Below are 16074 nucleotides of genomic sequence, written 5' to 3'. Positions count from 1 at the left end.
ATGTAGGTACAGACAGAAAAGATTCCAAAATGCAAAACAGTAACAGGTGACATGGGTTTCTGGCATCTGCGGGATGACACGTGGGCATCCCGCGTGATCCCACTGTGATCTACAAAGCGAAACTCACCTCTGCCACTTGGAAACGTCACTCACTGAAAAACTGGTGTTCAGGTTTCTTCTTGCGACAGAGACGGGCACAAGGCGGTCGTAGCTACAGGAAGGAGACGCGGGTTAGGACGCCAAACGTGTGCCGGCAGTCTACAGTGTCGCATGCATGGGTTAAAGGAGGGGCAGAAAGGGGGACAGGTTCTAGTAAATATAACTTCGTGCAGACGGCTCAGTGTCCACACTGTGCATGGTCCTGCTCAGCCCAGAGGCCGGCAGGCGTAAGCCCAGCCCCACTGCGAGTGGACGTGCGGCCACCAACCAGACACCCACTGCGTGGTTCAACAGACATCAGGGGGACACCTACTACAGCTGTCACCTCAGGGGTGAGCCCTGAAAAGCCAGGCCCTGCTCTCCTAGAGGCTGCGGCCCAGGGAGAGCCAGGCTGCAGATGGGGAAGGGCGCACGCACCAGGTACTGTTGCCGTTTTCACAGGGACCCACGGCCAGGGAGGCTCAGGCACCCAGCCCCGCACAGAAGAAAATGCAGTCAGCCTCTAAAAGTCTCGAGTTTGTCTTCAACAGTACGTCTGTACCTGCAGGTCACTTTTTCTGGAGACGCTCCTGGCTGTGGAGAGAAGCTTGCAGATTTCCACTCTCTCGCTTCCCAGAAGAGGCACTGGACCCACTGGAAATGCACCGTGTAGTTCACTGCCTGCGCGAAGTATTTGTTCGGAGGGCTTCTGTCATAGTCAGCGTCTAGTAAGGATAAATATCCCAAGCTGGTGTCTAAAAAGAGAAAAAATAAATACACCTGAAGTTTGCAGAAAGGCATAATGCATTCCCAGGCGGCCAGAGCAGTGGGCAGTGGGCCAGGGGAGGGGCCATCTGGTGCTTCCTCTACCAGGGCATGTAAACTGCGAGCCAAATGGGTCCAGGCAGGCTCCCCGCTGCCGATTTTCATGGGGGCTGGCAGAGTGTTGGATATGTTTGCCTATATTCCAGGTCCCTCTGGACACCCGGAATGGGCCAGCCCCCTGCCCAGGAGACACAAGACCCAGGAGGCAGCTTCCCCAGCTCCACACAACCCCTTCCTGCTTCTCCTTGGCCCCATCAGCCAGCTGCCAGTCCTGGGTCTGCAGCGGTCCCCACAAGGACAACGCAGTGGCTGTGTGTTGTTAGCCTACCACTTGTGGGTAACTTTTTATGTTTAGAAGTAAAAATATTTAACATTCCATTTATTTAAAATTTCTAAGACTTTTTTTTAAGATTTATTTATTTATTTGAGAGAGAGGTGGGCGGGGGAGGGCAGAGGCAGAGGGAGAGAGAATCTCCAGCAGACTCCCCTCTGAGAGCAGAGCCCGAAGCGGGACTCGATCCCACGACCCTGAGATCATGACCTGAGCCAAAATCAAGACTTAGGACACTCAACTGACCGAGCCACCCAGGCGCCCCTTTCCCCTAAGATTTTTTAATGAGTGATGGTGTGACAATTAGCTACTAACCACTTGTAAAAACAGGAAATCAGATCTGTATCTCATGCCACCTACAGTAATAAGCACCAATCAGAGATTTAAATGTAAACACACATGGAACCGTGCAGACACAAAAAGAAAACATAAATATGAATGATTTTCTCTCATAACCTGGGCATACGGAATGAATTTCTAACAAGGACTCACAATCTAAGAGTAATTTTTAAAAAGTTGATAAATACTATTTTTTACAAAAAGACTTTGCAAAGCAAAAGAAAAAAACAAAGTCGGAAACTCTAGGAGTCAAGAAAAAATAAACCCAAGAGAGAAATGGATGTATATGAACAGTTCACCAAAAAAAAAGTAGGTAATGACCTTTAAATGTATGAAAAAAATGCTCAAATCACAACATAAATTGCATATTAAAACTACCATTTCTCAAATATCCATCTGGCAAAATTCAAAATCTTGAAAACATTCTGTTGGCAAAGCTGTGGGGAAACAGGCCCTATGCTCATAGTGGGGGGGGCACGGAGTTTGGCAATATTTACGGAAACTGCACACACGTTTACCATTCGACCCTAGAATACTGCATCTAGACACTTCCTGTGCCCCTGAGTATCTACATTTTTAGTAAGGCTTAGACATTTGAGCAATAGAAATGTCTCACATATTTTTAAAAAATTAGATAAAAACAAATGGAGATCAGGGGCGCCTGGCTGGCTCAGTCAGTGGGGCACATGACTCTGGATCTCCAGGTTGTGAGTTCGAGTCCCATGTTGAGGGGTTAGAGATAACTTAAAATTAAAAAAATCTTAAAAACAAACAAACAGAAAAAGCAAATGGAGAACAGTAACCCTTCATATTAAACATATTTAGAAAAAACAGTAAACCCAATAGTCCATAAAACTGTCAGTGAAAGTCTACACCAAAAAGAATTAATTCAAGTAATTTTTGACCATGTACTTAGGACAATGTATTCTAAGAAAGGAAAGTAAAACCTGACAAAAAGAAACGGGTGGTTAAGTGGCTGCCTTTGGCTCAGGTCATGATCTCAGGGTCTTGGAATCGAGTCCTGCATTGGGCTCCCTGCTTCAGTGGGGACTCGGCTTGAAGATACTCTTTACCTCTGCCGTTCCCCCTGCTCATACTCACACTTAAATAAATAAATAAATAAATAAATAAATAAATAAATAAATAAAATCTTTAAAAAAATAAATTGCCATTGAGAATCTGAATTTGATAACAGATTTGTCCATTTTAAAAAGAAACCAAGAGCTCAGAGTGACCGGTTCTCAGAGGAAAAGAGTCACATCCCATACAAATGTAGAGACAGGAGACAGGGGCATCAGTCGGAAGCCAATCCCCGAGCAAGGACCACAGCCTGCAGAATCAGCCCGACCTGTGTGTTTATGCCGTGTGGACCCCTGAAGCACGCTACCCATTTCTTGCCTTTGGGGGAGAACAGAGACCCCAGTGAGGGCTGGGAGGGGCCCGGGAGCTGCAGGGAGGCCCTCGAGTCAGGCCCCTGACGCCGGGTGGCAGAGTGGCAAACGAGAGAGGCAAACACAGATGCCAGAGGAGCAGCCAGCAGGGAGATCTTGGGGGTTGGGGAAGGTCCACCAAATTGGCCAAAACGGAGTGCTGATGCGGTGCAGAGGTGACTGCGGTCAGGCTGCGCCGAGATGGGCCACCTGCTCTGACGCGGCTTCCTGTCTCCACTACGAGTGAAGAAAGACACCGCTCTCCGTGCATCCCTTCTAACAGCTCTTGTCATCACATGGACGACTACAAATTATGGGCACATGGGGGGTGCAGTTGGTTAAGCGTCCAACTCTTGGTTTCAACTCAGGTCGTGATCGGCTCAGGTCATGGGATCGAGCCCGACGTCGGGCTCCGCGCTCGGTGCAGCATCTGCTTCAGATTCTTTCTCTCTCCCTCTGCCCCTCCCGGCTCAAACTCAATCTCTCTCTCTCTCTCTCTCTCTCTCAAATAAATAAATAAAATCTGTAACAAAATAAAAATAAATATATGGGACCTTGTCCACTGACCTCTCGGAGGACCAGCAGGTACATACACATGCACCGTCTGCTTATCCCAGATGTAGACATTCCTCACGAGAAAATCAGAAGGAGTAGGTTTCTCAGAGAACCTAGGATGGAAAAACAATGCAACAGTGTCTAGTTCTGTTTTGCTTTTTCCTCCCAAAGACCTTAGTCATAGGATTTTGAGCAAAACACCCTGTTGATGACAAGGACACAGGCCGGGACTCCACGGCACCACTGGGCTTTCGATAAGAGCCACACAACACTGTCCCTCCTCACTCATTACAGAAGAAAACCTTCAGTCCGAAACACAAATGGCACAGCCTGTGGGAATAACACAGTACTGCTCTGCACACTCGGGAAGGCGGGCGCTGAGGCAGATGCACTTGCTGGTCCTAGTTACCTCCTCGCAGTGACTGCGAGCAGCCAGAACGGGAGGATGGGGGACAGTGAGCCCCACACAGTCATTGAGAACCTGGTCAGAACCAACTGACCTTTTATCTGCGTGACCTAAAGAATTAAGGGAAAACCCAAAGGAGAAAAGAGATTTGCTCCCAATAACGGTTCGGCTCATGTGGCAGAAGGGTGGAGCCAACGATACACAGGGAGACCATGGTGCACGCGGTGTAGACATCCCCCTGCAGAAGGCCACCTGGCTGACGGCCCCACCCGAGCAGGGCAGTGGGACAGAGGGAGGACCCAGCCCACGGGGAGGAGAGATGATCTAACAGAACCCGGGCCCATCCAGACGGACCACGAAGTCCCAGAGCCGGTGGCTTCCGTTGACACTGTCGATGCAGGATTCCAAAAAACCTTCCCAAGTGGCCATTTATTCAGGGCTCCCTTGTGATCTGTTCGTGAAATGGGCCTACCCAAGCCTCACCAACTCAACATCGTTGAGAAACAGGGTTCATTTATCAAGTCTCCTCTGACACATCATCTGACACAATTTTTTCTTTAAAAAAAATAAAAAATAGAATTCGGACCCAGGTCTATACTGGGAGAGAGCACTGGATTCCAAATGAGGCCCCTTGTGTTGTCACTGACACTCAGGTGTTTCTTACTCTAAGAAGCTCAGCGGGCAGGAATCCAATCTCAGGGAAACAAAGCAGGAAGCTTCCTCCCCAAGCAAGTGTATGTCCCATAATTTCTGTGGACCACGAGCCTCAGGACAGCATGGAAAGTGAATTTCACTCCCTGGTTTTCACGAGATGTTCACAATTATCATGAATCATGTTGTCATTCTTGTTGCTATCTGGCTTCCATGGTGGCAGTCCCCCCACAACACACCTTACCAGCACCATGACCGGGAAAGCTCTCAAAACAGGCCTAGAAAATTCTATCCTTATGTGCAGAGATTCCTGGGGGTTTGCCGAATGCCCGATGAACTGATGAATATTCACTCTATTCCGGAGCAGCACAAACGTCGTCTTATTTCTATTTTCCTGTCCCCAAATGGAAAGCAAGGTCAGCAAAGGCAGGAAAAGCCAGCCAGCGCGGTCTGCATGAACTCAGGGCAGCTTGGAAAGACCCCTCACCAGGCCATCCTCCGCCCTGAACTCCACGGTCATGGGCTCCCTCAGCCGCCTCCTGCTGATGGGTCTCCTGCTGGAGCAGCTGAACAGGGACGGGGCGACTACCTGGCCAATCTGCGGAGACAAGAGTGCCTCGGAGCGGGGGGCCAGCAGTCACACCCCTCCCGTGGGCCATGCTGGGCACCTGATGGTAGGGGGCAGTGCAGAAAAACGCGGCTCCTTTAGCTGGTTAGAATGGCAGGATTGGGGGACGCCATGCTGCCCTTGGATGATCACTCTCACTACCTTGATAATTTTTAGTCTCTAAAGCAGTTTTGTTATTTTGGTTTTTAACTGAGGGGGGAGGGGCAGAAGGAGAGAGAATCCCAAGCAGACTCCCCACTGACTGTGGAGCCTGACGCAGGGCAAGATCTCAGGACCATGAGATCACAACCTGAGCCTAAATCAGGAGTCAGATGCTTAACAAACAGCCACCCAGGTGCCCCGGTAGTCTTGCTATTTACTTGGAAAGCTCATATGAAAGAAAGAGCAGCAGATCACAGACAATCAGGAAGGGACAGAAAGGGGTCTAGAACACCTTCGCTCAGAGAACCCGTCTGGGGATGCCACATCTGAAACCATCTCTATGTGCCAGCTACGTATGTGGCACACAATGCATGTTCTGCATTTTTTGCATAAAAGCTTCTAAAGTCACTAAAATTCCCCGGCTGACATCATTAACTGGCTATATATAGATGATCATAATTCACTTAAATCACCAGTGAGCTGGGCCCCCATTGAACATGCAGGTACAACTCCATTTGGGTTATCATGAACCATGTTGTTTTGAATTAATAAAGCTACACATCTTGCTTTGAGTAAGTCTTTGCTCATCTCCTCTGTAGGTTCCTGCAAGTACAGCAGCAGGTCCGGTGTCTGAAGCATCTCGGGAGTACTGCTCGGGGAGCACCGCTCAGGGAGCACACATCTCGGATGCCCGTTTGCTGGACCTCCACACAGGTGAGTCTCTTTAAACAACTGCACTGCTGCGCACTAAAAAATCATTTTCATTTCTATTTCCTTACTGCTCGTTAGTCTGATTTTCATATGCGGGTTAACCATTTCATATGATTTTCATATGCTGGCTAACCATTTCTATTTCCCTACAAAAATAATAAAAGGTCAATGTTCTATAAGATGAGCGTTTGTTACCAAAAGAAGCTGCCCATCATTAATTGGTGCATTCATTCATCAGACATCATCAGGTACTTGAGCCAGGCTGGGGGTGTGGAACACACAGAAAATGCCGGGCTCTGCCCTCCCAGCTCCCTGCCATTCCTGGGGTCCTTCAGATGGTTTCTTTCTTCCTTTCTTTCTTCTTTCTCTTTCTTTTTCTTTCTTTCTTTCTTTCTTCTTTCTTTCTTTCTTTCTTTCTTTCTTTCTTTCTTTCTTTCTTTCTTTCTTTTTTTCTTTTCTTTCTTTCTTTCTTTCTTTCTTTCTTTCTTTCTTTCTTTCTTTCAGATTTTATTTATTTGACAGAGAAAAAGAGAGAGAGAGAGAGCATGCGCAGGAGGAGAAGCAGAGGCAGAGGGAGAAGCAGACTCCCTGCTGAGCAGAGATCCCAGGACCCTGAGGTCATGGCCTGAGCTGAAGGCAGATGCTCAACTGACTGAGCCACCCAGGTGCCCCACCACCCTGGTCCCTTCTTCCTCCTCAAAGCATCATTACTGCACACTGGAAGTGGTCATTGGAAGGGGCTAGTCACCCGCCATATTGTACCTGACCAGGAGCATGGCCCCCTGGATACGGGTTCTTCTTAAAGAGCACGAGGTGGCTAATGTAGCATGGGCTCTGCATTTCCACCCCTGCAGGACTCTGTCTAGCCAGGTCTGCAGGGAAATGCACCTGGACGGAGCCCAGGCCCTGCACGCAGCTCTGCAGGTCGTGATGAATAAGCATGTGGAACTCCATCTGCCCAGTGCTGATGTGGAGCCGATTCTCCTTGTTTGCAGAAAGGCCATCCTGAAATGGAGCAGGGAGAGTCAAACGTTCCCAGTGCAAATGAGTAAGTTGTCTGGGATCCGGAACCAGGGGCGAGGCGGCAAATAATGGGAAAGGTGGCCCACCTCAGCGTGGTTGGGATTCACGGGCCCCAGCGACTATTTTGATATAAAGCTATAAATGCCCAATAACAATAAAATGCAAACTGCTTTCTTTGGTTTTGACTCATCTTCCTGTAATCTTATTCATTTTGCAACAAGTGTGATACTTCTGTTATATTTTTTGCAGCTTCTTGGCCCATCCAGAAGGAGCCTGAATACCCCATGGACTTGGCAATGGACCTAAGCCCCGTGCCGTAGGGGTCAGCGAGGGCAGGTGTAAGGATGTGTAGCGCACGCACGCAGAGTTGCTAATCCTGGTCGCTATTACGAGATTCAGAGTGAGCCTTTGTTTATTTTCTGATTTCCCAAATGTAAGGTAAACCAGTAGGTCTGGGCACGAGGGAAGATAAATGAGTAGGAGAGGAGAGACAGAGCCTATTAACTTACTGCTTCTTAAAAGTGTTGGCCATTTCTTACAGGGAAAAACCCAGTAAATCCCAATTTCCCATAGTTACTGCAGCAGAAATAAACTTGGGTGGATTTTTCTGTAGTTGAGTATCAGAGGGCTGCTCTTTACACTAACGCACATTAGAAATCCTTTGCATTACTTCTCTTCACTCCTCAAGAAGCAGAAAGTGTGCTAAAAAATGCTGGTTCTAAGTCCAGCGCTGCCCCAGACAGCCCAGAAGGAAATCTCCCAAAACACAGAAGGATGGAGCAGAGAAACATTTCATAGGAACATGACAAAATTCACACGAAACACTTGAAATTCAACCCCAAAATTTCCAAGGACCCCGCGACCACCCAGAACAATCACCATAGTACTTCCGGAACCAATTCTCTTTTTGGTTTCTAGAAGCAGTTACAGAGGAGATGGCTGCTACCCATGGAGAGAAAGTCGGGCTTACCAACAAGAGATCTGAGATGACCTTAATCCCCTCTTCTTGCAGGCAGCCCACAGTCCTCGGTTTGTCCTGGTCATATGCTTCCAAGACTTCGGACACCAGCAGGATGAGCTCAAGCCTTGGCCCCTCGTCCACCGCAAGCCTCCCCGACAGTGGGCTTTGAGCCTGGAGCGCCCGGGCGGCTTTGAGGATGAGAGCCGCACTCGTAAAGCTTAACTGCAGGAAGAGAGAAGGCAAATGGAGAGTCTCCCCATACCTGCCTCTTCCATCACTGCTGGAAATAAAAAAACAGCACCACGGCTCGAGAGGGCGGGGTTCAAGCCTGGATTTGGTGTCTAGTGGATTCTTGGCCTACGTCACTGGTGCCAATTTCTTCTCTGGTCTTCAGTCTCCTGACCACGAAACAACCACAGAAAATAAAGGTCTCTGATGGCCGTTTATGTTAAGACGCTACTTGCTTTGAACCCAACAACCGCTTCACAAACCCTGAAATGGGCCCCACCGCCTCCTACAGGCATCTGAGTGCACAGACCCTCCTTCGGTTCCCAAAGAATCAAGGCGTCTCCCTGCAATGCCCTTACGCTGCATCTGCTGGCAAAATCTTACTCCTCTCTTTTCCTTAACCCTTAACAGGGACCATTTTTGGATCCACACAGAAGTAGAGAGAATAATACAGTGCTATGACAGGCCCCCTCCCAGCTGTGACCCTTACTCATCGCAACAGATGTTCTATCCCTCCTTGGACCTCTGAAACAATATTTAAACGCAAATCTCAGGTATTATTTCTACCCACCAACACGTCAGTTGCTGACAGATGAGAACTCTTTCTAAAGACATGCCCATGAGCTCATGGTCACCTCGAACAAGATGAATCATGATTCTTCCCACTTACTTTTTAAAAACAATTTCAAACGTCTGCCACGTGAAGTGCTCTGCACCAGCACCTTTCTAGAACACTCTGTCATCTCGTCATTACAGGACCTGGCATGTTTATTGAAGCATATGTGTTCCCACATGTAGCTTCACTCATCGGTGCCCAAAAGACAGGACTAAATGATCTGCTTTGTGCCTTAGCAGCTCCCGGGAATTACTAATAAATACACATCGATGAGATGAAATTAAGATCCCACTATCTGGCAGTCGTGCTTGTTTAACCAAAATGGTAATGTTTTGGAAATACTCCCTGCAATGAAACCCTGTTTGCCAGCAGTAAAATTAAACTAGTCTGGAAACACACTGACACCCCTATTAAAGGCACTGTACCCGAAGTGACTTATCATCCAAATGGAAAGAAGAATCTCTTACTTGAACTCAAACAAATGCTTTAAGGAATACATCATGGTCAGTTTTCACACCGGATGTTTTTCAACCCAAACGATTGGAAATGGTTTCTAGAAGTGACAGGCATGCTCAGGTTTGTGCACCACTGAGCTAATTCCATCCCTGGGAGCCTGGAGCCCAGGAGTGGCCTCGGGACGGGACCTCCCGGGGGACGTGACGGGGTGAGGAGTGGCACCTCCAGGCAACATTGTCGACAAGTGGTGCCCCTTCACACCCTCCTCCAGCCTGGAAGCCAGAGGGGAGCACAAGCTGAAAGGAGCCGCGTCCCTGCATCACCCCGGGAAGCCCACCTACTAAACACCTGCGAGTGTGGTGGGGACAGACTTGGGTCGGGCCGGGCTGCCGACATGCCAGGGCTGGTCCATTATTGACCCAATCCAGTCTGAGGTGGAAGACAGATGAGCAGAGAGGAACCGTGAGTCGCAGGTGCTAGAGTGCCCAGACGCAGTCACGCGCGGGTTTGTCCAGAGAAAGGGGACTCTGGCTTCCAGGCTCTGGAGTCCACAGAGCAGGGGGCATTTGAACCTCGCCTGGAGGAGAAACCAGTGCTAGTGCTAGTAGGAGCACTTCAGGCTGAGGGAGAACATGCTGTCTCAGGGATACGAGAGAGGTGCAGGGACAGGAGCATGGCAGGTGGCCGTGGGGAAGGTGCAGGGTGACGGCAGAGGAGCTGGAGACAGGTCAAGCGCAGGGGTGAGACGCAGGAGAACCGATGTCCTCGAGCTGCTGGGAAGTCGCCAGCACTTTAAAGGCAGCTAGGGTCACCGGCTGATGCGTCTGCTCTGAGGACGGCTCCGGCACTCGCGTGGGGATGTGGCCGGCCTTCCTGCCCAGGTGTGGCCGCTGCCGTGGAGCAGTTCAAGGTGGTGAGGATGCGAGTCAGGCAGGAGGGAGGGGAACAAGGTGACAGGGCCGTCCACGTCGTCACTCATTCCCTCTGTCTGTGGCGCTGGGCTGGCGTCACGGCCGTGGTTATGGGGTGCACAGAACAGAAGGGCCCTGAGTGCGTGGGGGAATGTTCCGGTGGGGGGTAGCAGGGAGGTGATGAGGCAGCTGCTGGCTGGGAAGGTCCTGAAGCTGCTAAGCGGTGGCAGAAGGTGACTTCAGGCTGCGGGTCCGGCACTTCTCCATGGGGTGACAGGTGAGCACGTGAGCTGAGTGAAGGGAAAGCTCTCTGCCGTTGAGGGGCTGTGAGCAGGGCAGGGAGGGACACCGCGGCTGCCCGGGGTGCAGGGAACAGTCAGGGGGAGATGGTAAAGGGCAGGATCCACATAGCCAGCTGCCTGGGTCTGACCTCACTTAGAGCCGCGGGGTGGTGTTCGTGGTCTCAGGCTGAGAAAATGCCTTTGTGCCGCTTGTGACAGTTGGAGGGGCAGGGAGCACAGTCGGGGGGCAAAGAGCACAGAGAGGCAGGGAGCACAGTCAGGCAGGGAGCACAGTCGGGGGGCAGAGAGCACAGTCGGGGGCAGGGATCACAGTCGGGGGGCAGGGAGCATAGTCAGAGAGGCAGGGAGCACAGTTGGGCGGCAGAGAGCACAGTCGGGGGGCAGAGAGCACAGAGAGGCAAGGAGCACAGTTGGGAGGCAGAGAGCACAGTCGGGGGCAGGGAGCACAGTCAGAGAGGCAGGGAGCACAGTCGGGGGGCAGGGAGCACAGTCAGGGGGCAGGGAGCACAGTCAGGGGCAGGGAGCACAGTCAGAGAGGCAGGGAGCACAGTCGGGGGGCAGGGAGCACAGTCGGAGAGGCAGGGAGCACAGTCGGGGGGCAGGGAGCACAGAGAGGCAGGGAGCACAGTCAGAGAGGCAGGGAGCACGGTCGGACACAGCCAGATAGTCTGGAATGAGAAGGGTCATCTGCGTGGATTGGGGAGAACAGCCGCAGGAGGACAGAGGTAGGAAGCCTCCAGGTATGTTTCTGAGGAAGAACTGACCAGACTTTACTCACAGAGACAGATGAGGAAGAGAGGGCTTCTTTGGTGGCCCCTGGGCTTGGCTGACTTGGGGAGTGGGAGGTGCTGTGTCCCTGAGCAGGGAAAGCAGGGGATGGGGGGAGGGGGAGGAAGACGGGGGAGCAGAGATACCAGACACCACCATGCGGGACCCGTGTACTGACGAGTCTGCAACTCTGGGTACAGGGTCAAGGTAGAGACCACACTGCAGCGTCACCATCACTTGGATTTAATGGAAAAGGCTGGAGACCCCCTCCCAGGGAGAAAGTGCAGAGAGAGTGTAGGGCCAGGGACACAGCCCTCGGGCACCCACCAACCAAAGGGGAAGGGAGGAGCCCACAGTGGTCACAGGCAAAGAGGCTGTCCCCGGGGAGGGGGCGTGGTCCTGATAGGGCAGACTGGGCAGCAGGGGAGTTTGCAGGCTCCGTGTGGAGGTGGGGACGGCAGTCAGATCCTGACAGCTTAACCATGCGTGTGCCACAGCAGGCGAAGAGCCCGCTTTCTGCAGGTTCTGCCCTGCGGAGGGGCACAGAAATGGGGTGGCATCCAGAGGGATCGTAAATAAGTGACATTCTGACCAAGCTGGGGACTGCCCTGCAGCGAAGGAGACATGGAAAAAGCAGCAAAGAGCTCAAGACCAGGAGCCGGGGATTTGACAAGAAAGAAGGGTTGGGGGTGCCTGGGTGGCTCAGCCAGTTAAACTAGGACTCTTGGTTTTGGCTCAGGTCATGATCTCAGGGTCATGAGATTGAGCCCCATGTCAGGCTCCACGTTCAGTGGGGAGTCTGCTTGAGATTTTCTCCCTCTGCCCCTCCCCCTATCCCCACTCTTGCTCTCCCTCTCTCAAAACAACAACAACAAAAACAAAAAACAGATAGAAGACATGACCAGACATTTCTCCAAAGAAGACATCCAGATGGCTAACAGACACATGAAAAGATGCTCCACGTCACTCATCATCAGGGAAATGCAAATCAAAACTACAATGAGGTATCACATTTGTCAGGATGGCTAAAATCAACAACACAAGAAACAACAGGTGATGGCGAGGATGTGGAGAAAGGGGACCCCTTGTGCCCTGTTGGTGGGAACGCAAACTGGTGCAGCCACTCTGGACAACAGTATGGAGGGTCCTCAAACAGTTGAAAATAGAGCTACAATATGATCTAGTAATTCTACTACTGGGTATTTACCCAAAGGACACAAACATACAGATTCAAAGGGGTACGTGCACCCCAATGTTTATAGCAGCATTATCAACAATAGCCAAACTATGGAAACAGTCCAGTGTCCACTGACTGAAGAATGGATAACAAATATGTGCTCTCTCTCTCTCTATATATATATATACAATGGAGTATTACTCCATCATCGAAAAAGAATGAAATCTTGCCATTTGCAACGATGTGGATGGAAGTAGAGACTATTATGCTAAGCGAAATGAGTCAGTCAGAGAAAGACAATTATCATATGATTTCACTCACATGTGGAATTTAAGAAACAAAACAAACAAGCAAAGGGGAAAAAAGAGAGAGAGACATAAACGAAGAAACAGACCCTTGACTCTCGAGAACACACTGCTGGTGACCAGAGGGGAGCTGGGTGGGGGATGGGGAGAGAGGTGATGGGGAGGAAGGAGCGCACCTGTCGTGATGAGCACCGGGTGATGTAGGCAAGTGCTGAATCACAATATTGTACAGCTGAGACTAAGATTACACTGCATGTTAACTAACTGGAATTTAAATAAAAACTTGAAAACAAAGAAAGAAGCGGGGAGCTGGAAAACCCAGTACCTCGATTAAGAACAGAGAGTGGTCCCCTTACCAGAAGTATCTATAGCGCGGATGGTACTGTCAGGATCCATTTCTACGTTGGGGTTTCTAATTTCTGTATTCGGGAAGGAGTTCCTCCCCCGTGACTTGGGACGGGAGATATTATTCACGTGAATTCTCAGGGCAAGTCCCGGTTCTAATTTAGGTGTCAAAACGTAACCCTGCACTGTAGGTTCTTTGAGAACTGATCGAGTCCTCCCAATTAGGCCCCCCTCCCAAAAAAATGGTCAGGAAAATAGACTTGGAAAGAAACAGCACTCACCTTGTGAGGGAAGCGTAGGAGGTCCCTTAACATGAGAACAGAAGCGCTCGTTTCTTCCTGACCGGGAGAAACAAGCAAACACACAGCCGGGACAAGTTAGTTACCGAGCTCAAAGCTGCTGCAGACAGAGCAGTCCTGGGTTTCTGAGCTAAGAGACAGGGGAGGGACCATCCCCTTGACCTGCGTTGCCTTCTAGGGCCCCGTGCCCTCTGGGTGTCCGTTGGACACCAGCCTCCTCTAGCCCAGCAGAAGTGTGACCGGAGGGGAGGGAGGAGGAGGTCAGAGCTCAGGGAAATTTTGGAAAAGGGTGAGAGGTGTCCTGGAGGGAGAAACAGAATGGGTTGAGTATCAAGGTCACAGAGACAGGAGGCCTGCGCTGAGATGCGGGCGCCCTCTAGTGGCGATGGGGGGGCAGGAGGTGCAGATGCCAGTGACCCAGGACAGCGGCATTTGAATGCCACGTGCTCATTTCCTTAGAAGCCGCACGTCATCACACATTTAACTCCATCATCTCACTGTTGGCGAGGTAAAGTCAGATGGGATTCACATCACTTTACTTAGAGAAACGTGAGCAGAATGATCTGCATGCTATTAATGTGCACAGGGTCTGTTTTATGAACCAAAAGCATTTGTTTGTGCAAGTATGAGCCGACGGGAGAGGCCTCGCCGGCTGGCCCTCCAAACCCCATTTCTTGACTGTGTATCATAAGGAAGGCGAGCCAGCCACCCACGCAGATGCCGACCTACAGGCACCGAGCCCTCCCTAGCCCGCACCTGATCTGTGAAAGGCAGTCTGCACACAGAAGAAATCAGCGCATCCTGTATTCGTGACCATTGGCCACACGAGGGACTTCTGTCCTCCGCAGCCCAACGAGTCAGGACCCTGGTCATCACGGTGATGTAGTTCCTGACCTCTGTGTAACTGCCCATCAGCTGAAGGGTGGAGAGGTGCTTCAGGCTGGAGTTATAGCTGAAGGAAATCGAAGAGTCATCAGGATTGCTCCCACCCACGGCGAAACTTTCCAGCCTGCCTACCAGCAGAGGAGGGGTGCTTGCTAGGGAGAGCTCCATGGGTGGGTCAGGACAGACAGGGGATGGCTCAGAGGACAGACGGTCTGTGCAAGAGAAACTCGGAAAAGACACAGTGAAGCAGAACATCAGAATTCCATACAACCCTGGATCAGAACTGAGAGGGGCAGAGCCGCCAAGCAGAATGACAGAGACACTTCGTGGCAAGCAAGGGAGGACAGGGCTGATCTAGACAAAGACACCACTGTGGCCACAGCAGGCTGGAGGGTCGCGAGGACCCGAACTCGGCACGGGGCACCCTCAGACTGTACTCGGACACTGTGTCATGATCACAGACCACGCACCAGGGCCAAGTGGGGTTTGTGCCAGGAATGCAAGAGGAACTCCAGTATGAAAATCAGTCAAGGTAATTACCATAGTAATGGACAAAACCCACATAATCATCTCAATCGATCCAGCAAAGCACTGACAAAATCCAATACCCTTTCATGATACAAATACCCCAAATCTAGGAGTACAAGGGAACCTCTTCAACCTCAAAAAATACATCTATGGAGAACCTACAGCTAACATTACCCTCAGTGGTGAAAGACAGAATGCTTCCTGGCCTAGACTGGAAGCAAAACCAGGATATGCACACTTGCCACCTCTATTCACCAATGAACTGGAAGAGTCTCACCAGGGCAATTAAGCCAGAAAAAAAAAAAAAGTTATCCAGATTGGAAATGAAGGAGTAAAGCTCTTCTGTAGATGGCATGCTCTTCCACATTGAAAAACCCCACAGAATGCACTAAGAAGCTAATAGAACAAATAAATGAGGTTAGCAAGGCTGCAGGACACAAGATCAGTCATATAAACATCAATTGTATATGTACACACTTGCAATAAGAATCCATAAACAGAATTTAAGCAAACAACTCAATTTACAATAGCATTAAGAAGAATAAAATGCTTATAGTTAGACTTAACCGAAGAATTCAATACCTGTACCCCAGAAACTAGAAAACACTGCTGAAAGAAGTTAAAATCTAAATAAAGGGAAAACTTTGTTCATAGATCGGTAGACTTCATATTCTCAAGATGACGATATTCTCAGAGTGATCGACAGACTCAATGCAATCCCTATCACAATCCCAGGGGGCTTTTTGCTGAAATTGACAAAATAATAACCAGGAGATCCAGAATAGTACCTAAATAATCTTGAAAAAAAAAAACAAAGTTAGTGCATTCATGGTTCCCAATTTCAAATTTTACTACGAAGCTACAGTAATTAAGACAGTGTGGTACTGACAGGAAGTCACACACAGAAGAAGGGGGTAGAATTGAGACTCCACAGCATTTATGGCCAATTGACTTTTGACAAAGGGACTAAGATAATTTAATGGGGAAAAACTGACCTTTTCAACACACAGTGCTGGAAGAACTGGACAGCTCCCTATGGAAAACTGACCTTGGAGCCTTACCTCACACCACACACACACACACACACACACACACACACACACACACACACACAC

General features: G+C 50.0%; 1 protein-coding gene across 1 annotated transcript in view; it reads right to left on the bottom strand.

Moving 5' to 3' along the window:
* PKD1L1 (polycystin 1 like 1, transient receptor potential channel interacting) overlaps positions 1-16074 on the bottom strand; it is a 119265-nt gene that overhangs the window by 50067 nt on the left and 53124 nt on the right. Inside the window, exons 25-33 of the mRNA XM_073885040.1 lie at positions 14303-14498; positions 13529-13585; positions 8149-8361; positions 6918-7160; positions 5163-5273; positions 4915-5069; positions 3631-3731; positions 701-893; positions 128-211 (exon numbers count right to left, since the gene is read on the bottom strand). Coding sequence (XP_073741141.1) covers positions 128-211; positions 701-893; positions 3631-3731; positions 4915-5069; positions 5163-5273; positions 6918-7160; positions 8149-8361; positions 13529-13585; positions 14303-14498 — 1353 coding nt within the window. The remainder of the gene's footprint in view (positions 1-127; positions 212-700; positions 894-3630; positions 3732-4914; positions 5070-5162; positions 5274-6917; positions 7161-8148; positions 8362-13528; positions 13586-14302; positions 14499-16074) is intronic.

This window comes from Callorhinus ursinus, unplaced genomic scaffold, assembly GCF_003265705.2.
Source record: "Callorhinus ursinus isolate GAN/ISIS: 27379988/994484 unplaced genomic scaffold, GSC_fseal_2.0 scaffold60, whole genome shotgun sequence".
NCBI lineage: Eukaryota > Metazoa > Chordata > Mammalia > Carnivora > Otariidae > Callorhinus > Callorhinus ursinus.
This window is presented reverse-complemented; position numbering and strand designations above follow the sequence as displayed.